General features: G+C 42.9%; 1 protein-coding gene across 1 annotated transcript in view; it reads right to left on the reverse strand.

Annotated features, from left to right (window-relative positions):
- The window catches only part of DICER1 (dicer 1, ribonuclease III), a 521,797-nt gene that overhangs the window by 394,195 nt on the left and 100,489 nt on the right, over window positions 1–27,113 (reverse strand). The window contains exon 5 of the mRNA XM_086937733.1: window positions 22,376–22,506. Within this exon, the coding sequence (XP_086793859.1) occupies window positions 22,376–22,506 (131 nt within the window). The remainder of the gene's footprint in view (window positions 1–22,375; window positions 22,507–27,113) is intronic.

Genomic DNA, 27,113 nt, shown 5'->3' on the forward strand with positions numbered 1-27,113 from the left:
TCTGTTGTTTCCACGACTCAGAGATATATTCTTATTCTTGGGAAACAAAGTTGTCATGTTTATGCGGTTGTCAGAAACTAATCCCTTCTTGTGAATTCGAGAAAGTTTCTAGTGACCTCTGAGCTAGCTGGCACTCACTATTAAGTTTAGTATATTCAATAGAGACCTATTGACTGGAGTCTTACGTCAAATCTATAGAATATATTATTCCAATGCGCAGAGCCTATTGGGAATATAGAAACGACACTACATGGCGCCCAACGTTTGGTAAGGCACTAATTCAACGCTAAATACTAAAGTAGCTCAGTTGTGCTTTTCTCAGAAACCCCTTTTTCTGTAATACTCCAATAGACGACTGGAGTGGGTAAAGGGATAATATCCGCCATAGCTGAGTAGGGCGAAAAATCCCATGTATTCGTTTTTGGTTTGTTCAACGTTGAAGGATACAGTGTTACAAAATATTGTGCACCTTATCTTTGTTTCCTTGAAACTTGCTCTGCAAACTTTCAGTCAACAAAATGACGGATAGCGACACCGAGAGCGGTGGAGCTGCAGCTGATCCGGTAGCTTTTAACATAACAGGTTTACGAGGAAGCTATAATCATTCCTCCAAATTTAAGGAAAGCCATCACTATAAAACTCATAAAAAATAGCCTATCAGCAAGAAGTGGTAGGGCAGTTTTGTGATAGAGGCACATGAATATCACCAGACAGAGGTATTCTATTCGTGGATAGTCTTCCCTGAAGCAGATCCAAGAACACATGTGTTTCACTTCTACAAAGAAGATGAACCACCAACGGAATACAATCCTCTCGAGGATATTGAAATTCCACTAACTTACCAGGAGCATGCGCTCTGGTTTAAAGGCGCTCTAAAACATATAAGGAATATGCTACTTACCAGTATGCATCTGTTCTTGGCATGTAGGGCTGCTGACATTCATATATGTGCATAGATCGCCTCCTAATGTTGGGTCCGGATGATTGCACCTTGTTGTCCTGGAAAAGTCTTTGAAGGAACACGAGATAGGGGACTCCTCCCCTGGACTACAGTGCGCATGGGCATCTTCTCCATCCTCAGATTGTTTTTCGCCATTGTGGCAGAGATGGAGATAGTAAAGTAAGAGATGGCCATGCAAAAGATAATGCTGCAGCTGCAACAGGCACCGGGGAGGAGGGCGGGCGATATGAATGTCAGCAGCCCTACATGCCAAGAACAGATGCATACTGGTAAGTAGCATATTCCGTTCAGGACATGTGGGCTGCTGAATTCATATCTGTGCATAGACTGTATAGCAGTATCTCCTCTAGCGGGGGTCACCTGTGCCAGCTGCAGCAGTTTAAAAAAGACTTTTGAGGACAGCCTGGCATACAGCAGCTTGCTGCTTTGCTTGTACGTCTACACAGTAGTGTTTTGTGAAAGTGTGTATAGTAGACCATGTGGCTGCTCTACATAGGTCTTCAAGAGGAATATTTCCTAGGAAAGCCATGGATGCCCCCATTTTACGCGTAGTGTGCGCTCTCGGGGGGACAGTTAACGTGCGTTTAGCTTTTTGATAACATATTTGAATGCAATTAACTATCCATCTGGCTATTCCTGACTTTGATATGGGATTTCCTTTATGTTGTGGTGAAAAAGCAACAAATAATTGTTTTGTTTTTCTGAATGATTTAGTTCTGTCCACATAATAAAGCAGAGCTCTCTTTACATCTAGTGTGTGTAGGGCTCTTTCAGCTACCGTCTGTGGCTTTTGGAAGAACACTGGCAGTTCTCTTGATTGATTAATATGGAAAGTGGATATGACCTTTGGCATGAACTTAGGGTTTGTTCTAAGTGCTACCCTGTTAGCATGTATCTGCATGAAGGGTTCTTGAATCGTTAGTGCTTGTAGTTCGCTAACTCGCCTGAGTGAAGTGATGGCAATCAAGAATGCCACCTTCCATGTTAAGAATTGCAATTCGCATGAATGTAGAGGTTCGAAAAGAGGTCCCATGAGTCTGGTGAGTACTATATTTAGGTTCCAGACTGGTGAAGGTGGGTGTTTTGGAGGAATCACTCTTTTGAGACCCTCCATAAAAGCCTTGATTGCTGGTACCCGAAACAGTTTGAGATATGCTGCTATAGCAGCAAGGTGTAGTCTTACAGAAGAGTATGCTAGGTTGCATCTTTGAAGATGCAGTAGGTAACATATAATGTTTAGTATGGAAGCATCTAATGGGTTGATTTGTTTATTGCTGCAGTAGATAACAAGTCTCTTCCATTTAGCTGCATAGCATGCTCTAGTAGTTGGTCTTCTTGCCTCCTTAATGATATTCATGCAGTCTGGAGGCAAGTTAAGGTATCCAAATTCTAAGACTTCAGGAGCCAGATCGCTAGGTTCATCTGATTGGGATCTGGGTGTCTGATTTATCCATGGTTCTGAGTTAGAAGATCGGCTGCGAGGCGTAGCCTTTGATGAGGAACTACTGAAAGGTCCAGGAACGTGGTGTACCATGGCTGTCTCGCCCATGTGGGAGCAACTAGGATCATTGCGAGTGACTGTTGCCGTAGTTTCCGTGCCACCAGCGGAATCAGTGGTGCTGGGGGAAAAGCATACGCAAATCTGCCTGACCAGTTCATCCATATCGCATTGCCCTGTGACAACAGATGTGGGAACCTGGAAGCAAAGTATTGGCATTTTGAGTTTTCTTTTGTGGCAAACAGGTCTATCTCTGGGTGACCCCACTTTTTAAAGAATGGCTACAGAACTTGGGGGTGAATTTCCCATTCGTGCAGTTGTTGGCTGTGTCTGCTGAGTAGATCCGCTATTTGATTGTCTTTTCCTGGGAGGTGTTCTGCCAGGAGAAAGAGGTTTTTTGGGATTGCCCACTTCCATATGCTCTGTGCCAAGTGGGACAGCTGTGGAGAGTGTGTTCCTCCTTGTTTCTGGATATAGTACATGGCTGTCATGTTGTCCGTCCGGATCAACACAGTCTCGTTGTACAAGTATTTCTGGAATGCTTTTAGGGCTAGAAATATTGCTAGCAACTCTAGTTGATTGATATGTAGTCTCTTTTGTTTGACTGTCCAGAACCCTTGTACTGTGTATTGAAGTAGGTGGGCTCCCCAGCCTGTCAGTGATGCGTCCGCTGTTAGTACTAGTTGTGGAATCGGCTCTTGGAATAGTCGGCCCTTGGAAAGGTTTTGTGGGTTCCACCACTGCAAAGAGTTGTAAGCGCGACTGTCTACCAACACTAGGTCTTTTAGTAGTCCTTGAGCCTGGTTCCACTGTCTTGCAAGGCACTCTTGTAGTGGATGCATTTGAAGTCGGGCATGGGGGACAATGAATATGCAAGAGGCCATCATGCCTATGAGCTGCATGAGACTCGAGCTGGCAAAGAGTGTTTAGGCAGAAATTTGCAAATGAGCACTTGCATGCTGGTTATCCTTGCAGAGTTTGGATATGCCTTTGCCACTGAAGTATCTATGGTAGCTCCCAGATACTGTAGTGTGTGGGATGGTTGTAGGTGGGATTTTGGGTAGTTTATTGAAAAGCCTAGGCTGTGTAGCAGCTGAAGTGTCTGAGTCGTGTGTTTTAGGCACTGTTTGTACGATTTTGCTTGTATTAGCCAATTGTCTAGGTATGGAAACACGTGGATGTGTTGCCCCCTGAGATGTGCAGCTACTGTTGCTAGGCATTTTGTAAACACTCTTGGAGCCGTGGTTACCCCGAAGGGGAGAACCTTGAATTGGTAGTGTTGACCTTCTATTGTGAACCTGAGATATTTTCTGTGAGCTGGATGGATGGGTGTGTGTAAATATGCATCCTTGAGGTCCAATGTTGCTAGGAAGTCACCTTGCTGGAGCAATGGGAGCACTTGCTGTAGTGTGATCATATGGAAGTGCTCTGACAGTATGTATTGATTTAGGGGTCTAAGGTCCAATATTGGTCTGTGGGAACCGTCCTTCTTGGGAATAAGGAAGTATAGTGAATATACTCCTGTCCCTTGGTGTTGGAAAGGGACTGGCTCTATGGCCCCCTTTTCCAGCATGCATTTCACCTCTTGTTGTAGAAGGGTGATGTGATCTTTGGACATAGTACGGTGTCTGGGTGGTATGTTGGGTGGAGTAGAAGTGAGTTCTAGGCAATAACCATACTGGATAATTTGTCTCACCCACCTGTCTGTGGTAATTGCGTTCCAGACCGGTGTTAAATGGTCTGGATGTAGTGTGATGAAGTCACTGTTTTGCAGCAGTGGATGCTCTGGTGTTATTGCCTCCACGTCCTCTTCCCTTATTGTTGTTGCCCCTATAACCTCCTCTGTTGGAGTTTTTGTTAAAGGAACCTTGGGTGTTGCTTTTGTATGTGGACAAGGATTGTGAAGCATTGCCCCGTGTAGCTGCTCTGTATGAGGGGCGTCGAAAGGAACCTCTGTTGTTGAAACTGCAATGCGCCCATTGATTTTGCAGTTTCTGTATCTGTTTTCATTTTGTCTAAAATGGTGTCGACTGCAGGGCCAAAAAGGAAGTCTTGATTGATTGGTTGGTTAAGAATGGTGGATTGCACCTCTTTCTTAAAGCCAGAAATACGTAGCCATGCATGTCTTCGTAGTAAGACGCTAGTGTTAATGGACCTGGCGGCAGTGTCAAGCTGCGTCAAGCGCACATTTAATGGAGGCGTTTGTAATAAATTTCCCCTCCTGTATGAGGTCATTAGCTTGGGCTTTGAAAGGCTCAGGCAGGTGCTGCATTAAACTTTCAAGCTGGTCATAGTGTGCTCTGTCATAACGAGCTAGTAGAGCTGTGTATTTGCTATTCTCCATGAATTAGAAGCCTGTGATGCTACCCTTTTACCCGAGGCCTCTGGTATTTTGGACTCTTTATCAGGAGGTGGAGCTTCTCCTGTAGTCTGTGAGTTGGCCCTTTTGTGTGCATTAGCCACTACTAGCGAGTTTAATGGTAACTGACCTCTGATATAAGTAGGGTCTGTAGGGGCTGCTCTATATTTATTTTCAATCCTGGGATTGATTACGCGTGCCCTGGCTGAATCTTTAAAGATATCTGGCACATGTTTTAATACCCCTTTTAACATAGGAAGTGTTCTGACATTTTTTTCTGAAGTAGGGAATGTATCAAATAAATCTTCGTCTATAGGGTCATTGTGCATGTCTATGTTGTGGTACTGTGCTGCCCTATCCATTAGCTGGTTGAAGACAATGGTGTCATCAGTAGGTGACGGCTTTGTTGGGTATGAGGTGGTGTCGAGATGGGATGCCTGTCATATGGATCAGTAGGTTCACCCTATGGTTCATCTTGAGGGTCAGGATCCTCTGGATAGTCATAATCATGTTGAGGATCTTCCCCTGTGTCACCCTCACTGTCCCCAGAGTGCGTAGGAGAGTAAGGAGCAAAAGGCGTAGTAGGCATAGTAGGATAGAAAGGAATGAAGGGTCTGGAGGGAGAAGTCCCATAGTCCTTCTTTAGAGGAATGGGGGAATGAGAGTCCGTGTCCAATGGCCCCTTCTTCCTGTGTAGGATTGGGACTTTACCAGTCTCAGGGTTTATATAAATTTTTGCCTGATCTTCTGATGGAGCTGGATGGAAGAATTCTTCTTCCACTGTCCGTGGCTGTGTCTTTGACTTCTTTGGCTTAGTCTTTTTTGGATCGACTATTGCCTTCGGGTCGATAACCTTTCTTGGTTCGACGACTTTCGGCGCCTTATTGCTCTTTCTTGGCTCGGCCTCTTTATCCGGGTCGACGAGTGATTGCGGATCGACCGGATCTTTAGGTTCGACATGCTCAACAAGTTTTTTAGGTTGACTGTCTTTTGTCGAGTCGATTACTTTTTTCGGATCGACTGGTGTTTTAGGAGCACTTATTTTTTTATTGGTTTGATGCCTTTCTTTGGTTCGATAACCTTCTCTGGCGGGACCACAGGCTTCGGCTTTGTGTTGACTACCTTCTTCGGTTCGACGACCTTTGGCGCAGCGGCCTTCTTTGGGTCGACGGCCTTCTTCGGTTCGGCGCCCTTCGGGTCAGACGCCTTCTTTGGCTCGACGGCCTTCTTTGGTTAGGCGCCCTTTGGCTCGACAGCCGCCTTTGGTTCGGCGCCCTTTGGCTCGACGGCCTTCTTTGGGTCGATGCCCTTAGGCTGTACAGCCTTTTTTGGTTCGACGCCCTTCGGTTCGATGACCTTTTTAGGTTCTAGAACCTTCTTTGGGATAACGTTACTTGGACCTGGGGTCTCTGATGGCTTAATCTTTGTTTTCGGAGCCGAGCCGGACGGCGGGGCTTCTGAATGATGTTTTGGATCTTGGCTAATGCCTTTAGGCGATGCCTCGACCGGAGTCTTCGGTAACGGGGTAATCTGTGTTGGGGGCAGTGTACTCACGATTTGCCCTGATGGGATTTCGTCATCGGAGTCAGAGTAGTCCTTGACAGTGACGATCTCTAGATCCGAATCTTGTGCTTCTGGAAGATCTTGTTCATCCACGAAGATGTGGTCTGGTTCCGGTGCCTGTCACTGCATCTCTTGCCTAGCGGCCCGTCGAATCGGATGGTTTTCTTTGAACGGAATTGGGCACAGGCCGGGCAGGTTTCTTCCTTGTGGTTTGGTGATAGGCACTTGTTGCATACTGTGTGTTTGTCAGTATGCAGGAACTTGAAGTGGCATTGTGGGCACCTTTTGAACGGGCTCCTTTCCATCGACAGCAGGCCCACGTGGCGTCGAAACGGCCCAACGGCCCGCGTCGACAACCGAGTCGAGATGGAAAGCTTGATCGAGTCAAGAAGTACCGAGCGAGAATAATACTGTCGAAGTGGAAGGCCTTTTGGCCTCTAGAAAAGTTTAGTTTCGATTCCGAAGTTGGAGAATAGAAATAACATCCGAACCCAATGGCGGAAAAAAACAATGTGAGGATGGAGAAGATGCCCATGCACACTGTAGTCCAGGGGAGGAGTCACCTATCTCGTGATGCTTCGAAGACTCTTCCAGGACAACAAGGTGCAATCATCCGGACCAAACACTAGGCGGCAATCTATGCACAGATATGAATTCAGCAGCCCACATGCCTCGAACATCACATTCCCAGGCTCTGTCCACTATGTAGACCAGGAGCAACATGGCTAGCTTTAGCCACCTACAGACCTGACCCCGACATTGAAGGAATGTCGGATGAACAATTACTTAGTAATTTACAAAATCTGATAGAATTATACAGTCGAAGGTCTTTACTAAAAACACTCCTACTCCTATTAAAAAGAAGTGGGAGAAGACTAAACAAACTTCTAAAGAGAAGCGTTCTCAATCCCGATGTAGGTCTCCTCAAAAGGAGCCCTCTGAAAGGAGGTACAACCTCAGGAATAGGGATAATTTGAGAAAACCTGATAGATATCAAGATACTGATACACATTCCTCTTGTACTTTTCCGACTTCGTCACAGAAATCCGATAGAAGAGGACGGTCAGAATAGAAGGAAGAACATGTGAAGTCCAAAGACGACCAACACGTTCAGAAAAACAAGAAACCTCAATTCACCAAAAAGAAGGTAGCAGGTCTAAAAATCAGACATGCCGAGGATCTGGAGGACGAAACTCAAGAACGGGGAATGGGCTCAGACAATGTTGGACAGCGCAGCAGAAGTCACCATAGCTCGCAAGAACTTGAAGGATCATCTCGAGACAGTGGACTTGAATGAGTACATCCAAGTTGAAACTGCAGATACCAGGGTTAGTTCTCCACATAAGTTATATGAAATAACACTCAGGATGGAGGGGGACATACCAAGAAAAGTAAGAGCACTCTTTTGGGAGCGACTTTCTAAGTGTTATGACATTCTTCTAGCTGAAAAAGACTGCCCACCTGAATTTGTCAGGGAGTGCCCACATGGCGAAGACATCATTATGCCAGCCTTCTCCAACCACATTCCAATTCATTTCAATCAATCATAAACTTTTATTCGATTATCAAAAATTTACATAATCATAAAAAGTACTGTTTAAAAAGAACCATCATTTTTGTACTGGGGTTTACATTTTAGAGTTTACATCTTAAAAAACAATTTTCAGTCGGATTCTTGTTACTATTTTTAAAAAAGTCGCTATCATTTTGGCTTCATGCGGGTTTGCCGGTGACTGTAGATAGGCAAGCGCTGGATATGTGTTTCTAAGGCCGCTTAGTCGCAGAAGGGGAAGGATCCATTTTTTCCTGGCCACACTGTAGTATTTGCAGAATAGTGTGACATGGACCGTTGACTGCTTAGAGACCCCATCACAAGGACAACAAATCATGATCCGTGACCAGTTATTCTGTTCTGGAAATGAGACCAGGCGAAAAAAGAGATCAAACCGGAGTCTAGTCAATAAGAACTTTTCGTGATTCGAGAGAAAGAACGTGAGGTAAGGCTGTATCAGCTTCTCTGATTGCAATTTGGAGATTTTTTCATTTTGTGTTTTCACTATCTCCGCTTGATTCCGAAGTTCTCTCAGGTGGCCTATACACAGTTCTTTCAGCTGTTTCTTGGATATATCTTCGATCGAAGATGGATCAGAAAAGTATTGCTCACGGTTAAGATCTTGGAAAAATTTAAAAACATAATTGAGCCAGGGAATTTTTCTCCAGTGAGTTAGGCTGAGACAGTCTGTGATGAGGGCGCGTGATACGTGGCTTTCTGGGTTGCACCATATGCGATGCCATAGGATGAGAGGTTGGCAGCGTATGGTGTCTGTCACGAATTCCATCCCTAGCTCTCGATGAGATGCTAATATCGGGGAGCTTTGGGGGAGGGCCAATACGTATTTAATAAAGGCGTTCTCCGTAGCCTGTAGTTGCTTGATGCACCCATGACCCCAGATGCCTGCTCCGTAGCTCGCCACGCTGTGGCATTTTGCGTAGTATAAAGTTATGAGTTCTGACGGAGCTGGTTTGCCTAGTTTTCTGGAGAAAGCGCAAAGTGCAGATGTTGCTCGGCGAAAATTGAGGTTTCTGGCTTCTATGGCTTTTCGCCAGGTCATTGAATCGTCAACAAGTATACCCAAATATGGATATACTGACGTTTTTTCCAGCTTAATGTTGTTTATGTATATGGATTTTGTGTTCCCTGGTTTGGATCCTATGGACATTGTAAATGTTTTCTTTGTATTTACTTTTAGTCCCAATGAGTCCATAAACGTCACATATTTGGCCAGCTGTCGTTGTAGTTGGTTTGCTGTACGGGCCAGGATGACTGAGTCGTCGGCGTAGAGTAAGATGGGTATAGGGCGGCGAGCTATTTGCGGGAGGTCCTGGCTCCCTGCCAACATTGCTTTTTCAATCCCGTTGGTGTATAGATTGAATAGGAAGGGAGCCAATACACACCCCTGCCTTACTCCACGCGTGATTTTGAAAGGGCGCGATATGTCGCCGCCAATGCCGTAACGCACTCGGCTTTCTGCGTTGGTGTATAGGCCCCTGAGAAAGGCCAGTATCTCTGGATCTACTCCGAGATTCGACATAATTTCCCACAATTTGGCGTGCTGAACACAGTCGAAAGCCGCGCTCAGGTCTACATAGACTAGATAGATCTTCCCTTCTTTTGCGTGGGCATATTTCCCAGCCAGAAGCGTCAGGTTTAGGGCTTACTCCACCGTACCGAGTCCCTTCTGGAAGCCGTATTGCAGATCAGTGAAGATGTTGTTTGCCTTGGCCCAAGTTTGTAAGCGGTCCAAAAGTAGTCGACCTGCAATTTTACCCGTTGAATCCAGAAGGGAGATCGGCCGGTAGCACGTTGGGTCGTTTCGGTCCCCTTTCTTAAATATTGGCAAAAGAGTGGATGAGGACCATGAGGGAAGGAGACCGACTTGAGTGACTGCGGTCATTACCCGGGTTATTATTAATGACCAGTAGTCACTATTGTGCAAGAACAAGTCCATGGGTACCCCGTCCGGGCCGGGAGCCTTGCCAGTTTTTGACGCTCGAATTGCTTTTCTGACCTCGGTGACTGTAAAGCGTAAGTTGATTGGAAGAAGATGGGTTTCTGCCTCGGCCACGCGCTCTGTTTGGGGTGTGTCGGATGCCGGGCCGAAAATTTTTGTGAAGTGAAGGACCCATTCATTCTCTGACACTGCAACGTCGAGGTGGTTTGGATCGGTGTCATTTTCCAAGAAGGGTGATCTAATGGTCTGCCAAAAAGTGGTGCTGTCCTTTTTTAATGCGCTCTCGTGCAATTGGCACCAAAGGTCTCTCTTGATCTGACGCTTACGTTCTTTCCTTGTTTCATTATACAGTTTCCTCCGGGATGAGATTAGTTGGGCGTCTCTTGGTTTCTGCCGAAGGGCTTCTTTTAAAGCTGAAAGGGCTTTTGTACAATCCGAGTTAAACCATCTGTTGGTTTGGGATGTAGGTTTGTTTGCCCTATATTTAACTAGGTCGTCTCTTATGGCCCCTTGTATGTTGTGAAAGGAGGCGATAATTAGTTCAGGAGAAGCTTCTGCGGACAGACAGTCCCTTCGCCAGGGGAGCGTTTTTTCAAGTATCCTTTGCGTAGTCGTCTCAGGGTCAACTTTGGCCCATTTAATTGCAAAACCGTTCCTTTTCTTTAGTGTTATTGTTTGCTGATCGAGGGAGCTAGTTCTCGTTATGGGAGGACCAGCTTTCTCCATTGTGATCTCCACGCTTAAAGGATAATGGTCGCTGATCGGGCTGGACCCTACTTTGTAATTTGTTATCGTGTTCTTACACGTATTTGAGGCTAGGATGAAGTCGATGGTGGATGTGCAACCTCTCCCATGGAAGGTGGGTTGAAATTCCTGTACCGGGTCCACTAGCTCATTTACGAAGTCTAAGTCCAGGGTAAATAAAATTTCGTTCAGCTTATTTCCACTTTGTGAGTGTGCAAAGTGAGGGACCGGATTGCCGGATACAGATAGTAGGCCGCAGGTTCCGGTTTTATGGTTTAGACATATTGGCTGGTTAAAATCTCCTCCCCAAATGAATTTTATTGTTGCACTTGGGTTCGAATTTTGCAGTGTGGATATATGGGCCACCATTTCATCCAGGGTTATGCAGCAGTCCTGGGTGCCTGTGTTATTGTAGTAGTTAATGAGTATGTAGATATTCCTTGATGCAGTGGTGAGATGTGTGATTTGAATGACCTGGAAGGCAGATGTTTCTTTTATTAGTTTTACCGTTGATGTTAGAGTGTTAGAGAAGTAGATCATAAGACCACCTTTGGGTCTTCCCATTGGGCTTGGCGTTGCTTTGGTGAAAAATGTCTTGTATCCCGGTAGGTGGAGGGGGGATAAACGCCAGGTTTCTTGTAAGCACAAGATTTGATGGCTTCGTGCTATTTCCAGCCATTGAGGACATGTTATTTTGCTGGCTAAGCCTGCAACATTCCAAAAAGCTATACCTACAGCAGTGGCCTCATTAGTTGTCACGATGGCGAGAGTGGTTTTGCCACTGGTTGTGTTTTCAGTGGTTACAGATTGCTCAGTGAGTGGTCTTGCGCTCGTAACCGAGATCTCTGAGGGACAGGGGATTAAGAGATTATTTTGTTGAGTCATAGCGGACTCTGCTAGCTCGAGCTGTTCAGATGAAGTTTTCTGGTACTTATCAGGGGCTAGGGAATGTGAGACGTCAGCTAAATAGTGAGAGGCAGCTGTAAGTTGATTCAGATCGACCGTGAATGGTCAATCGATCATATCGAGACACTCGTAGCGGTTGTGGGTTGGGAAGCCCTGCCAACCTTCATATGCGGGATAAGGTCTATCCTGCCAATATGGAACTTGGGTATCAACATACCTTTCTCTTGGTCCTCCCCTATCTAGGTACTCACAAGGGAAGTCCCGCCGATTCCACGGTGTTTGACGCCATGGATCCTGATTTCGTCGGGCTTTGGGAAGATGGTGCCATTCCCAAGGAGGGGGGTTGAGTTGTTGTTTTATTGGGGGGTAAAACAGAGAAAGGTGGCAGGCGTCTACTCCTCCTTTTTTCTCGAGTTGTGGCCAGGCACATATATAATCAACCGTTGCGGGATCTTTGCATGTTACTATAATACAATCACCACGTATTGATTTCTTGGTTTTGCCTATCCAGGCTACCCTACGTGCTGATATGATCCCTCCTGATAGATGGGATTCAAGAGGTCTATTTATGCTAAGCCACTGCATGGCCTTGTTTTTAAGTGACCATGCAGTTTCTGGGGTGTCGTCTACTAACTCGGGTACTCCTGTTAAAACTATTGTGTAGGGAGTAGCTTCAGGGGGCAGATGGGCAGGGCGTCTAACTGCAGGATGTTTTTTCGGGGTGGTTACCGATGTGGTCTTTGGTGTTTTTTGGAGGGGTAGGGAATTCGTGGGCTGAGAGGCAGGTTTCTCCTGGGGAATTCTACTAGAATCTAAATTTTGTGCTGGACATAAGCTTTGTGTCTCAGCCTTACTTTTAGTATCTATCTGTTGCCCTTTGCTTTGTTGTAGTGACTTCTGTTGTATTGGTTTCTCCTGCTGGGGGTGAGATACATTTATTATTGGTTTGGGTGTGATTATCGATGGATTGGGGTTCGTTTGTACTGTATGTATTGTATTTGTAGGATTAGCTACTTTCTGATTTTGTTTCTGGTTTTGCTTTTTTGATGGGTGTATGGTATTTCGCTGTCCCTTTACATCTACCAACACGTTCAGAAAAACAAGAAACCTCAATTCACCAAAAAGAAGGTAGCAGGTCTAAAAATCAGACATGCCGAGGATCTGGAGGACGAAACTCAAGAACGGGGAATGGGCTCAGACAATGTTGGACAGCGCAGCAGAAGTCACCATAGCTCGCAAGAACTTGAAGGATCATCTCGAGACAGTGGACTTGAATGAGTACATCCAAGTTGAAACTGCAGATACCAGGGTTAGTTCTCCACATAAGTTATATGAAATAACACTCAGGATGGAGGGGGACATACCAAGAAAAGTAAGAGCACTCTTTTGGGAGCGACTTTCTAAGTGTTATGACATTCTTCTAGCTGAAAAAGACTGCCCACCTGAATTTGTCAGGGAGTGCCCACATGGCGAAGACATCATTATGCCAGCCTTCTCCAACCACATTCCAATTCATTTAAAATATACTTATGCCAGGAAATGGGCAGTGGCCCAAGCGCCTGCATTACATAAAAATCATGTAGGATGGGTTGAGGATTCTCCTCACCATAAAACCCAGTTAAAAAATCAACCAACTACACAAAGGCAGTATCCAGTTAAGCAAGAAGCTAAAAAACAGGTCAGGAAGATATTAGATCAACTTGAATACCAAGGGGTGATTGAAACATTCACCTCGCCAATGAACAATCCTTTGTTTCCTATCTCTAAACCAGACCATACATATCGTCTAGTATTGGATTACAGACATCTAAACTCTTGTTGCAAAACTTTTGCGGTACAAAATGCACACAGTGCAGCATTAATAAATATAAAACCACATTAGATATTTCTAACGGTTACTTCTGTCAAAACATTGCACCAGAAAGTAGGTATTTGACAGCTTTCTCAATTATGGAGACACAGTGTCAATTCTGTCATCTCCCACAGGGATTCAAGACTAGTCCGGAGTTATTCTCAGCAAGGGAAACAGAGTTACTACAAACCTATGATGATGAGGCATTATCATATGTCAATGACATCTATCTAACAGTTGATGACTTGGACAGGCACTTGAACAGGGTGTACACCATCATACTTGGCTTCGCCTCTGAAGGGTATAAATTCAATTTTAAGAAATCAAGAATTACCCACCTCAACGTCCTTTTTCTAGGATATGAACTTTCAAGTGAAGGCAAAAGCCTGGCAGCAAACTTTCTAAAGAAATGTGCGCTGCTCCAAAAACGCTGAAAAACGTAGTCAATTCTAGGTTTCCTGAATTTCGGAAGAACATACATTCTAAATTACGCGGAAAAGGTTAAACCTCTCTATGAACTAATCAAACCTGATTTCAAAACAGTTAATTGGACACAAAAACACACAGAAATTTTGCGTTTATTGCAAACAGACATGTTAGCAACAAAACATAAAACGTACGCAACTTAGTGATCCAAATCATTCCAGGACAATACGGATTCCTGCACTCAACTTTTAACGAAGGTGAAAAAGTACCAATAGCTTACATATCACACTTGTACGCACAAGCAAAAATTAAATTCATTTTAACAGAAAAAATTCTGACAGCAGTTCAAACTGCAGTAGCGAAAGAGAGAGCCCTCGCACAGGGTAAGCTCATTATGGTTATTACACCTGTACCTGCCTTAGAGGCAGTGAGGAAAGCGAGCATTTCAAATGCTAAATCTTTACATCCAAGATGGATACAATGGGTTAATTCTCTTGCTGCAACAGACGTTGAATACGTTTTTGACCCATATTTGAAAACACAAGCATTTCTAACAGCAATGTCCTTGCCTACTGAAATTCTGCCTCTTGATCAGTATGAATGTATAATTTATACTGATGGATCAGCTCAACCAGTTACGGGGTTAAACAAGCCTATAGTGCTGAGTGCGCGATCGTTAAAGGTCGTTGGTGCGATGGCAAATTCCGACCAATGGTCACTAAAACTCAATCTCTAGGAGATTGTACAGCTCCGCAAGCTGAACTACAAGCAATTAAGATGGCGCTTGAGAATACGGACCGTAAATTCCCCACACACATAGTGTGCGATTAATATTATTGTGTTCAATCTTACAATGACTACTTGCAGAACTGGATTCAAAACGGTTACAGAGATGCAAAAGGTGGCACAATCAAGCATAAGTTGCTTTGGGAACAAGTAGTTCTGTTACGACAAGGACTACAAAACACTCACTTGATACATACACTGAGTCAAAAACGTGATGGCGTTCACGTTGAAGGGAATTCATTGGCTGATGAAGCTGCAAAGGCATTCCGTAGCTGCAATCACTCGTTCAAAAACGAAAATAGCCGGCGAAATAATGCAAGCTGTCAATGCTTCAAGCAAAGACAGTGCTAAAACATTGCCAAAAGGCTTTCCACTCAAAGACTCATATATAACTGATGCAAACAATGTTCCGTTTGCTCGAATCCCTGGAGTGGGGGATATAGTAATTCCAAACATGGAACATAGATTAGGACTAATCTTAGCAGCATATGAAGGGCTCGCCTCTGCACATGCAGGTATTTCTGCTACAGTGTCGTTATTAAAACAGAGATGCCGGATGGCCACGCATACCAGACCAGAAACTATGTATTGGAATTTGAAATCTGCCAAAAGATGAAAAGTCTCTATAGTGAAACGTTCTGCCCAGATGCCCCTGCTAATTTCAGATAAACCATTAGCTTGCGTTTACCTGGATCACTCCGGTCCCTTACAGAGGGATGGCAACTATAAATATATTATGGTCCCAGTGGATTTCTGTTCAAGATTCATTTGGATGTGGCCTCAGTGCTCGGCTGACGCTCGAACGGTTATAAAAGATTTGAGAGTCTTTATCCGCACATACGCAGTCGGCACGCTACATTCCGACCAGGGTCCTGCGTTTAGCTCTCGAGCTTACAAGGCCATGGCCAGTTTGGGCGTTGCATTGTGGTATTCTAGTCCATTCCATCCGGAGGGAAATTCGGTAGTGGAGAGAAAAAACCGGGACATAAAGCAATCTATAACAGCTAGGGTATTAGGCTCGGGTGGGTCAAACATCTAATAAGTGTCCAACGTAGGCTTAACAATCTGCCAAGAAGTTCTCCAGGGGGTACCACTCCATATGAAGTCTTTTTTGGGACCAGAATGTTAATTTCGGATCTCGATTGTCGGACTTCAATGGTAGACCAAATAGCTTTTGATATCAAAGACCGTTTGGCTGTTTTACAGGACTTAAATGAAATAAGAACTAAACAAAGTAACGTTTTCCAGAAGCCAACCACCACTGAAGAGAAACCGACTGTCCCAGCAAGGCCTGTCTGGATTCCTAAGCTTGGGAATCTAGTCAGAGAAAAGATTGCGGACAGAAAGGAATTTGGGCCATCTTACAGACAACCAGTACCTGTCCTAGCAATCCACAGATCAAGAACAGTATTACTGCCGCCCCTAACAGGTTTGTGTCCATCGACCTGGTCCAACCACATCATGTGGCCGATCAGAAGCAGTAGGCCAAGTGGACTCCGCCAATATAACAGACGCCCTAATCTAGCTACTATCCAAGAGGTTCAAACTGAGAGACTCATCACCTTTGAAGAATCTACAGTGTGAAAAGAAGGACTAGGCAACAAAGCTATGGAACTTATACCTCTTGAGACCCAAATAACAGTTTGTCAAGAAACAACTGTCTACAACAAAGTAGCATCAGACTACACAAATTTATAAAGTGATCAAGTGGTTCCAGCGATTTCAACAAATCCCGATGCGATCCCTACAATTGACCAAACTGCCTCTGGCTATTTCATCAACTTTGATACGTTTTCCAAGGATCCCAGCGAACCTGAAACGGCGCCAGCAAAAAGAACTTTCAAAGAACAAGCAACAGACATTTTCATCACCTGGAAAAGACTTATCTAGTTTCACCATGGATTGAACTTTGGATTGTGTTGGGTGTGCTTTTTCTTCTACCTTGGTTGACTCTGGTAATAACTTTGGGAATGCTGATAAATGGAAGATATGTTATAAAGGACACAGCAAGTAAGAAAATCAACTTACTACTCAAGCCACACTAGTGTCATCGTGAACAAAGAGACTTGTCATCAGTGAACATCACAGCCGTTCCTATTCCTGGTGATATAGCTTGGGACAGAACTGACTGACATTTTTGGCATGTCTGAGCTGTTGAAGATTCCACACCAGTTCAAGATTTCCTTGAATGGCTGTTTCATCTAGTACCTTTTCTGATGATTGGGACTTCGAGACTGTTAATAATATGATGTCAGACTTAGAAATGTCTGCAAAGTTTACAAATCATGAATACTTAGAAGGTTCATCAGATTATGAACAAATGTATTGTTATAACCACTATGGTCATTTCTTGCACAAATCTTCAAATCCTAGAAATGTATTAAGGTATGACCAATGGGAACACTGTCCTGCGCCACCAAAGGGTAGCTCTAAAACATTTTTGGGAAAATTTCCATACTTTTCAGGTTTCAATACTTCAAATCCAGAATCATTTTACTTTCAACATGTTAATACGACAGGAAAGAAAAGTATGTTGACTATTACCAAACACATTTATTCTGTGGCCTTTTATGCTCAGCTGTCTTCACTAGGTTTCAACTATTAGAAAGACAACATTGAGACAAAAACTGTCTGGGGCACAAGTAACTGGCAAGTGCAGGGATTAGAAGCATTATTTAGAGCCTGCATTATCCCAGAGCAAATTATGTTTTTGAATGACACTGTCCAACAGACCTCTGGTCTTGGGTAAGCCAAGATCAAAGAACTGAACAATCCGTCCATACCTACACCTACACCTGATAGCAGTAACACTTCAGAGGGAGAAGTCGACGTACATACTATTTTGCATCACAACAGAACAGATCCAGATTGGAAAAAATTGTTAATCCGGCCCACAGACACAAAAAACTGTCAAGACAGATTCCTGAATAAAACACGGGGGTTCACATTCACTAGGCCAGATCCAAGATATGTTCAGAGACAGCATCCAGGAATAGTAACAACATACAGTGTAGGGAAACTGTGCCTTGAATGGTTACATAGATCTACACTAAAGGATGTAAAACAACATTTATCTTTACTTAAAGATGATGCTGATATAAGGGACTTCTTGCAAGGACCTACTAAACCGCTCCATAAACGTTTTATATATGCCGGTATCTATGGTATGTATATTGATTCATGGAAGATTACGCAAGCAGAGACTGCAGAACGAATACGAGAATGTGGTTGTATTAATTTAGAGAAAACTCTCTCTGTAGTTGACAAAGGGTTAACGACTGTCGTCCAGGATATATACTTTGGACAGCATAGTATCCTCTGCCATAGACATAATGGAACAGGACTTGGTCATGTTGCAACATGGTCAGACACAATTACGTTCTATCAGGCTATTAGGCTGGATGTTGCAAAACCTATGTTCAGGCTATGTGCCTTGGCGTTTAATCAATACTATGTCACTGTTTTCAGAATTCAATCTCACTGATAAACAGATCAAACTGGCACAGAGGGGAGCAGACTATAAGGTGCTGAGCATTGAAAATCTGGAAAGATTGCCATTTGCAGTCGCTGAAAAGACAGCCACTAAATGGATAATACACGGAACAATCACTCTGCCTGTTACAATTTTCCATTTTCAATATTGCCTAAAACATATACCAGCAGGCACATATGAAAGGTTGGGTAAAGAATACATCAAGACATCCTGGGACTTACCAAACACACACAGATGTTGGAGTAGGGGGAAAGAAGTGTTTCTTAGTGGTAAAAAGTGTGAAAACGCACTAAGCGGTTCTCTCCTTTGTCAGGGTATTAATTTACACGGGGCCTGTGATGGTTCCTCTAACAACTTATCCTGCCACCTGCAAGCTTCACCAGCTGCAGCGATTGATCCAATTTTTGGACAACTTTCTAATGGAAGTTACCTCATGTTGAACAATCACAGCTGCTGTGGCATGTTGCCAGGTTTACCCTACCTCATAACTGTCAGTCAGGGTCACTTACTGTATGCAAGTATTGTTTCCAAAAACCAAGACAGACCGGGAATCGCTGTTATGGCCTTCACTGAACATCTCTTCCATATGAATTGATACTTTAAGCAGAATGAAAGCCATTCTTTTACAGAAAACTGTGCCACTGAACTCAGCCTGTCGCAAGGACTTCTGCAGTGATACATGCCGTCTTAACTACAAACTGCCCTATAGATTACTCAGAAATGTTAAGTCGTATCTTAAACATGTCTGATACGAGTGGTATTGTACATGTATTTAAGACAGTTTTTTTGGGACAGTTAGCACCCTTTCAAGCAGTCCTAGGAATATTTCCAAACTTCAGGAACTCTGCGTTTGGTGGATTGCCTCTCATTTTGGGACTCGCTGCAGGGATACTATTTTTACTCCTACTGCTTTGATATGGCAAGCCAATCCACGAGCGACACCCAGATCACCGTGTAGACAACTCTACTGGCGATGAAGTGTCGTGAGCGCATAGTCCAAATTTTGGGATTCACTCGTTTAAGAGAATTAAATACCACATGGTTTCTATCATTGAGACCAATTTGGCAAGAGTACATCTTACCTGTTCAACGCTGCCTACTATGCGGAGAAGAATGCGTGCTAGACACATGTCTGACACTCCCATCAGTCATGTCAACGGATGTTGATACTTTGCTTGAACAAGTAACTGCCCATGCACTGTGTTGTCCCCAGTGGCTACCAATTCTGATGACGGCATTCATTGAGATCTCACAGACGCAAAATGCTCACGATGAGGTACGAGAGGAAACAGGCACACAGGTATCATCCACTACGAACATTGCTAATGCGACCAATGCCGATGGCAATGCTCCACATCCATGTGTGGTTGATCTTCTTAACGAGGTAATCCAACTCTCACCTACAATGGTAGACACCTTTTTTACAGACTTAGAAGATTTGATGTTTTCTCCAAACAATAACTCTGTCTTTTGATTGGGCACACCGTGTTCGGAGAGACTCTGAATTCGACCTACATTTTTCAAAACAAAGTTCTAACTTTGGAACTCTTTTTTTCTATGAATATTAATTTTCCAAAGTTGTATTTTAAATTTTTTGGCACAAAGTAATCTGCTTAAAGTAGAACTATTCATAGAGAGCTAGATTTCTTTGAAAACCTTCCAGAGACAATATTTGACCTTGTCAACATTCATACAGTTTATGTAATCTGCCATGAAATGGTTTCGGCTTTTCTTTTCTGTATTTACGAGCCATTTCATAAATGTATTTTCTTGATTCATTCAGTTAGCATTTTGAAAATGTCATCTATAAGCTTGGAATGAAACATTGCTTTAAATGCGTACAGCACAAATGCGCTTTTCGTGTACAACCAGTGCCAATGCATTTTTATGTATTTTGGGTGGGTTTTAATACATCATGTTTAGATCTGTTTAACGTGTTTAGAACTTAGTAATGTCATACATAAGAAAGTGGAGTGGGTGTTGTGTGGCGTTTTAGGATCCGATTGAATTTTCCAGATTCATGCCCTTATATAGGCATAGAAATCAAGCCCTTATTTAGGCATAGCCCATGCTACCCAAATACAGGCATGGTTACTTCCATCTGTTCACCAAACGGCACAACGATTTCTTGGAAAACCATCTTAAGCCGTTAGGGACTGCCCCTTGCTTGAATATTGATTTCTCCAAGAACTCAGTTAGTTTTACAATGAACAACTATTCCCCAGGGGTTCATTCATGACGTTCATATGCCCGACTTTACATCAACTATGGCATTCATAAACACCATCAAGGTCTAAATATACCCTCACTTGCTATAGCAAGATACGGTGGTTTGGAGCAGTTAGAAGACCTACTTGACCGATGCAGCTCGCTACAGCAAGTGCCAAAGGAAGCGGACTCTCCAGCTGACGCACTGATCTGGAAGCTGCCCTTCTCTGCCGAGAATCCAGCTCCAGTGTTTCCGGCTCCCCTTGCGGGGTGTTGGGAAATCGATTTCCGAGACGGAGATACCAGCCCTCCTTCATTCTAAAAAGGTATGGAGCCGATTAGAACCTAGAGAAACCTTTGGCAGATTCTTGGCAAAAACAAAACCTATGCTAAGCAATACTTACTTCTTCCCTCGTACTAGACTTAGGTTAGGTACATTGGGGTAGGTGTATTTTAGAAGCACCAGTTGAGTATTTTAGTCTATGTTATTTATGTATGTATTTTTATATGGCTTAGAAACCATACAATGCTCTTACAGTATTATTTTAAAATACTATTCTCGCTGTACGCATTTTACTTTGCATTCTGTCTAATGATTGTAGCAGTTCACCTCTCTTGCATGAGAAAGAAGACTGTTCAATAAACCTTTTATTGACAACGCCCATCTAACTGTTTCTCTGTAACTCTGTAGAAACAAAGCATGCACGATTGACTGAGTAGAATAGTTATCTATTGTTTCCACGACTCAGAGATATATTTTTATTCTTGGGAAACAAAGTTGTCATGTTTATGCGGTTGTCAGAAACTAATCCCTTCTTGTGAATTTGAGAAAGTTTCTAGTGACCTCTGAGCTAGCTGGCACTCACTATTAAGTTTAGTATATTCTATAGCATTGACTTAAGTCCTACGTCAACTCTATAGGATATATTATTCCAATGTGCAGAGCCCATTGGGAATATAGGAACTACACTACAGGAGGCACAAACATGTGAACAGTCAGACAGTTATCATGACTTTTAAGAGGCTGATACAGAGCGAAGATAAACACACACAGAAAGAGAACACTGCAGCAGGAAGTCATGTGCACTGTTAAATGCAGATGCTGAAAGGGAGACACTAACAAAACATGGATACTCATGAAGGGTGACTAATACATTGACAGTGGCCTTGAAACATGTAGGCATGAACAAGAGAAAACTTTGTTGAGACGTTTTTAGCTGGCCTCTAAACACAAACACCTAAAGCTAAAAACTCCTTGAAAAGAAGGGGAGACGAGAGATTGGATAAAACAACACCAATTCTATGAGGACACCAAGACAGAGGGCCACCAACGATGTCTATTCCAGAGACCGAAAGTAGACGAAATCACAAAAGGTACAGACCAGCAATGACAGTGTGGGTTGAGCTTTGAACATCTAGTTTCTGAAGATGCTGCTCCTGCCTTTCGCAGTGAATGCCATGTTACACCATATGTTGAGGGCCACAGACAAACGGAGTCCAACGCGCCACATGTGCTACACAGACAGATGTCAGATCAACTGAAGTCATAAGACTGCTCTATGTGAATTGAAGAGTGAATACACGAGTCATCATCTACATGCAGTCATGCAACTGCTCTTATTTGTATCTTTCTGAAGGGCTGAGATGACAGAATGTAGTGTTCTGTTGTGTGAATGCCACATGTAGCTTGAGGAAGAGAGGGCTGGGCATCCTTGTAGACCAGCTATCCGGTGCACAGTGTAAAACATAAACCCTTTTAATGGTCTTTTACTAAATAGGCATTAGCTAAGATGCCTAGTTTGGTTAAGCTGAAGTAAATAATTTGCCTCCATTTTCTTTCTGTACATAAAAAAATAAAAACACAAACAGGCCTAACTCCTCTTTAATACCTGTATTATGTATATCAATTTCTGAAGCTACAAAACACAACAAAAATACATTTGAAATTAGTAATTGACACCACTTTAATAATGGACCAAAACCATTCAACATTAAGGTTTCAGGATCCTGTTGTGATATAAAATCTTTAAACGATTTTTAATCTATGAATCCACTTCTATACTTTACCTGATGATGAACAAATTCTTGGTTCCATTTCTCTGCTGTCCACAATTCAGTAATTTCCAAATCTGAATACTCCCCAACTTTAAGGTCTGAATGAGTTTTGACAGCTGAAACTTGCTGAGCGACTTGGTTTGCTGGGAAGAAGGAATAGGTTTTACTCTTCCCATGTTTAGTATCTGCTGATATCAGATAAAGATGTGACAAAATACCAAATAGGAGAAACTAAAATAAATGTGCTTATCCTGGTACATGTAATCCAAGTTCTCCATCATAGAGCTCTTAACTGGATTCATTAACAATACATATTTAAATCTACAAGCTGGATCCCTTACAAAACAGCCTTTGTTTTTTTCCAAACATAACACACCTTTCTAAAGACACTTTTTAAACAACAAATACACCCTTAAAGTGAACAGTAGCCTTTCAATTTCCCTAATGCATATTTTTCAAACTAAAATCACAATGAGTAAACCGCTATTTCCATATATGGCTCATGTAAGAAATACACCTTTTTCTGCGATTATCCCAGATTTTTCGCCTTTTGCTAGACTAGCATTAGAAGTCTGTGCACTTTATCCATTCTGGACAGCAGTAAAGTGCTTGTGCTTCCCCTTTAAATATGGGTGAATTAGCATATTCCTAATTAGTATATTTAATTTAATTAGAAGTCCAGAGTGTATGCAACAAGGTGTCCTTGGTGGCTGGAAGAAAAATGCCACTTTTAGAAGCACCTGTTGTGCAATCCACTACAGTGGGAGTGAAAACTAGGCTTCAGTCCTACCCAGTGTAGCTCAACTGCAGTAGTGTAAAAATGTCAATTCAACTGGTCAAATAAAGCCATTTTACATGTAAAAATCTTCCTTTAAGATATATGAATAGTTCACCCCATGAGGCCTTACAATACACACAGCAGTGTGCATAATATCTAAAAGTAGGACATGTAGCAATTTACTGTTAACATCTCCCACAAGTGACAAGGAGCCAAACGCCATTTTCATTATTGAAAGTCAGGCTGGCCTATAACAAACCCCAGAACATAACACAACATATTAATGGTATTTTATTATAAAGACATTAGCTACCAACGCCTAAACAGTTTAGTCAAAGAAAATTACAAAAACCTAATAATCTCAGGAATGGGACTATATAGAAAAATATACACCTATTTCCTTATAGTTATTAAAAATCCAATTAAATGGTAGTCAGATGTTTTGTAACTATTAAGGAAAAGTAACTTTTAGAAAGTTGCCTTTTACCTGCCTGAAGTTCCTGGAGACTCATTTACATTTGCTCTCAAACTGATTTGCACTGGAATTGGTGTAAAAAAGATGTGAAAAGTCTTACAAGAACAAACAATAGGCTGGCATGGATGACTCCTGAACCTCCCAGATTCTGCAAGGTGAGGACTGTGAGCAACCTTTTTGACATTGGTATTAAAGCCTGCTTGAGTGTCAAAGCCTGCTTCACAGGTCTGCTGAGATTACACGGTACATTTTGGGACACATTTGAAACATCAGGAACATGATGGCAAGGCAATTTTTGTGTATCCACTAGGTTTGCTGATAAACCCAGTATTGTTCTACCAAACTTCTGCCTCTGGTCCTAAGGTACCAAGTTTATTTTATTATGTTTTGGAACTCCAAAGAGGTCCACATAAAAAGGTACACAATACAAAGTACTCGTTCAAATGCAAAATACATTTACAGAATTTACCAAAATACAAGATAATCAGCGCAACACAGTTAAAAGACCATCTAATAAATATCTAAAAAACTTTCAAAAAAGTTAAAAATACTAAAACAGAACATTTTCATTGGGGGGATTATATAAAGCGTGTAAGAAGGAGTTGGCAGTAAGACTGTTTAATTTCAAGCATATTTGTCTCAGCCACTTACGCCGAAATGGTCGGAGTACAGGACATATAAAGAGAACATGTATACAGTCTTGAGTAAACAAATTACAAAGATTACAAATTGCCGAGCAACCATACCACCTTGCCATAAGATTATTTAAGGGCAGCTGATCCTGCCTCAGGAGAAGTCAAAACTGCTGTATGCCGTGAGATAGGTTCCAGGCGACATAGGGTTGCATATGTTTAATACGCAAGTATCAGTAAAAGGAGAGACTCCCTTCTTTGCAAGAATGGACTCCCTGTCCAACCTAAAACTGAGATCCCATGAGGCCTGTTTCAAAAGTGATTTTAACTGGCCGGCAGACAGAGTAAAAAGCGTACTCTCCTCCAATTGTAGGAGGGCTACAGCCCTTCTAAAATTCTTTACAATTAAGGAGAACTCCCTTAAAGTGCCCAGCAATTCATTCTTCATCAAGTGTCTCATTGTCCCCACTTCCCCTCTAGCCAGACTGGCTACCCAACGCACTAACCCTGCCAAGCCCTGCACCCAGCTACTCGAATTCAAGTCTCAGGGCTGCCACTGTGCAGGCGGTGTTAGTAGAGGCTAAAGAACGTAGGATTTTACCTTCTGCAACGTGTAAAAAACCCCATTGCCCTAGATTGACTATCTCAATTCGGTACAAGAGGGATGACGGGATTTTCGCCCGAAAGACCTCTAGCAAGTAAGAGAAACGTCTTCTCCCAGTGGCAGAGTATAATGCACTCAAGCTTTTACCCTGAGACAGGGCCTTCCGGGTATTATCAATGTGGGCCTTGTCACTTAGGTTATCAGATATTATTTTTCCCCAGGAAGACATAAGACTTAACCACCTCCAGCTTATGACCTCCTACTGACCAACTGAAGTTCTCATATTTTGATTTTTTCCTCCCTGAGATACACATAATTTTACTTTTAGGTGCGTTTATCTTCAGGTAGTGGGATTCTGAAAAATGATGCAGAGCGTGCAGACGATTGTTTAACCCTTTGGGCGTTAAGTCCAATATAAGGATGTCGTCCGCATATAGCAGACAAGAAATTGGAGTTCCCCCCAATATTGGGGCTATACCATCACAAGAAGATAAAGACATAGGGAGGTCTGAGATGTACAGCGAAAGAAGTAAAGGGGCCAAAAGACAGCCCTGCTTTAATCCGTTAATGGAAGGGATGACTTGAGACAACCCCCTTTCCCCTCCTTGAAGGATTTGGCACCATGTGTCTGAGTAGAGAGCCTGCACCAAATCTAACAGGAGAGGAGGCATGCCTAGGGCCGATAACTTTCTCCACAACAAGGGCCGATCCACTTTGTCAAACGCTGTGGAGAAGTCTATAAACGCTGCAAAGACTCTTCCCCCACGAACCCTTACGTATTTATCAGAGATTATCTGAAGTGCGGAAAGGTTGTCCAGGGTGCCATGTCCCTTACGAAAACCTGTCTGTTCTAAGGGTAATATGTGACTCCTATCAACCCAATCATTAATCGAGTATAAGAGACATTTAGAGAAGACTTTACCAATTGCGTCGAGCAGGGCGATTTGGCGGTAATTCTTGGGTACATTCCTGTCGCCCTTCTTAAACTGGCACCAATATGCTCCCTTTGCAGGACAAGGGGACAGTTTTACTCATGAAGCAGAACCTAAATATGAGAAAAATAATTTTGCTCCAGGCGACTGGGTCCTGTTTCAAGACGGATACCGGGAGCTCATCAGGCCCCATTGCGCCAGAAGGGCGCAGTTCCTTTATGGCCAGTTCTATAGTTTTTTCAGAAGGGAAATCTATTGGAAAATTACTATCATTACAGGATCCCCTATACTCGGCCACTGGCCCATTACTAGCATATAGATTAGCGATGTAATTGACCCAAATTTGTTCAGAGAAGGGGATTGGACGGGGACTAACTCTTGTTCCACAGCCCTGCCCGATGGTCCTAAGGTATAAAGACAAGTTATTCATCGTCTATAAACACTCACAAAATACACTCCAGGAAAATAAGGGGTGGGTCTGGAATAGCACTCTATTTACCAGCACTGCATTAGTTCTCTCATACATTTAATGTCAATTTGTTTTTCGGGTAGAAGAAACAGTGAAACGGATAACCTCTTCTGCATCAGTCCCATTGTAACCTTGACCATCAACATTCTTATTAGATTCGAAGTCAGATTACCATCTAGAACCAAAGTGACCTGACTCACTATGCAATCTCAGAATTCCTTCTTGTACAGGAAGCTCATAAAAGATTAAAAGTGAGTTAGTGGTTAATGGATTGGGGGGGGGGGGAGGGGAAAGGGGGGCTAACTATCTTAGGCACTATGTCTCTTGCTTAGTAAATTTGAATATCTTTGCCCACTGCTCATTTGAGATCATCCTAGTTCATGCACCTTTGCACAATCTGGACTCTTATTGCATCCACAATGACCATTCACTTTTATAAACAAGCTTCCTTCATCCAGCCTCATTTATCAAGCAAGCATGTCTAGGCATGTCCATAAAGGTACTTGATAACCCCTTACATTCATGTAAGAATATCAATTTCAAGAACCCTGAACAATTTGCTCTTATCAGCATACGCACTGCTGACCTAGGGTACATATGTACCTAATTGAGATCAATTACCAAACATGCTGTGCAAACAATATTCAAGATAGGACCAAGGGGCCATTCACATAGAAATATCAGTAACGAGCATCATCATTTTTGCCAACTCAAATTTACAAGCGATTGAAGAAGAGCATTTCATTCACCTATTCATCTTTCCACTTATCTGATCTAGTACAGCATAATGGATGTTCTCTTTAGACCAGAAGTTCTTATGCCAAAGTATGTAAAAGATACCAGGCATCAACAATGTCTGA

Source organism: Lissotriton vulgaris, chromosome 9 (genome assembly GCF_964263255.1).
Source record: "Lissotriton vulgaris chromosome 9, aLisVul1.2, whole genome shotgun sequence".
NCBI lineage: Eukaryota > Metazoa > Chordata > Amphibia > Caudata > Salamandridae > Lissotriton > Lissotriton vulgaris.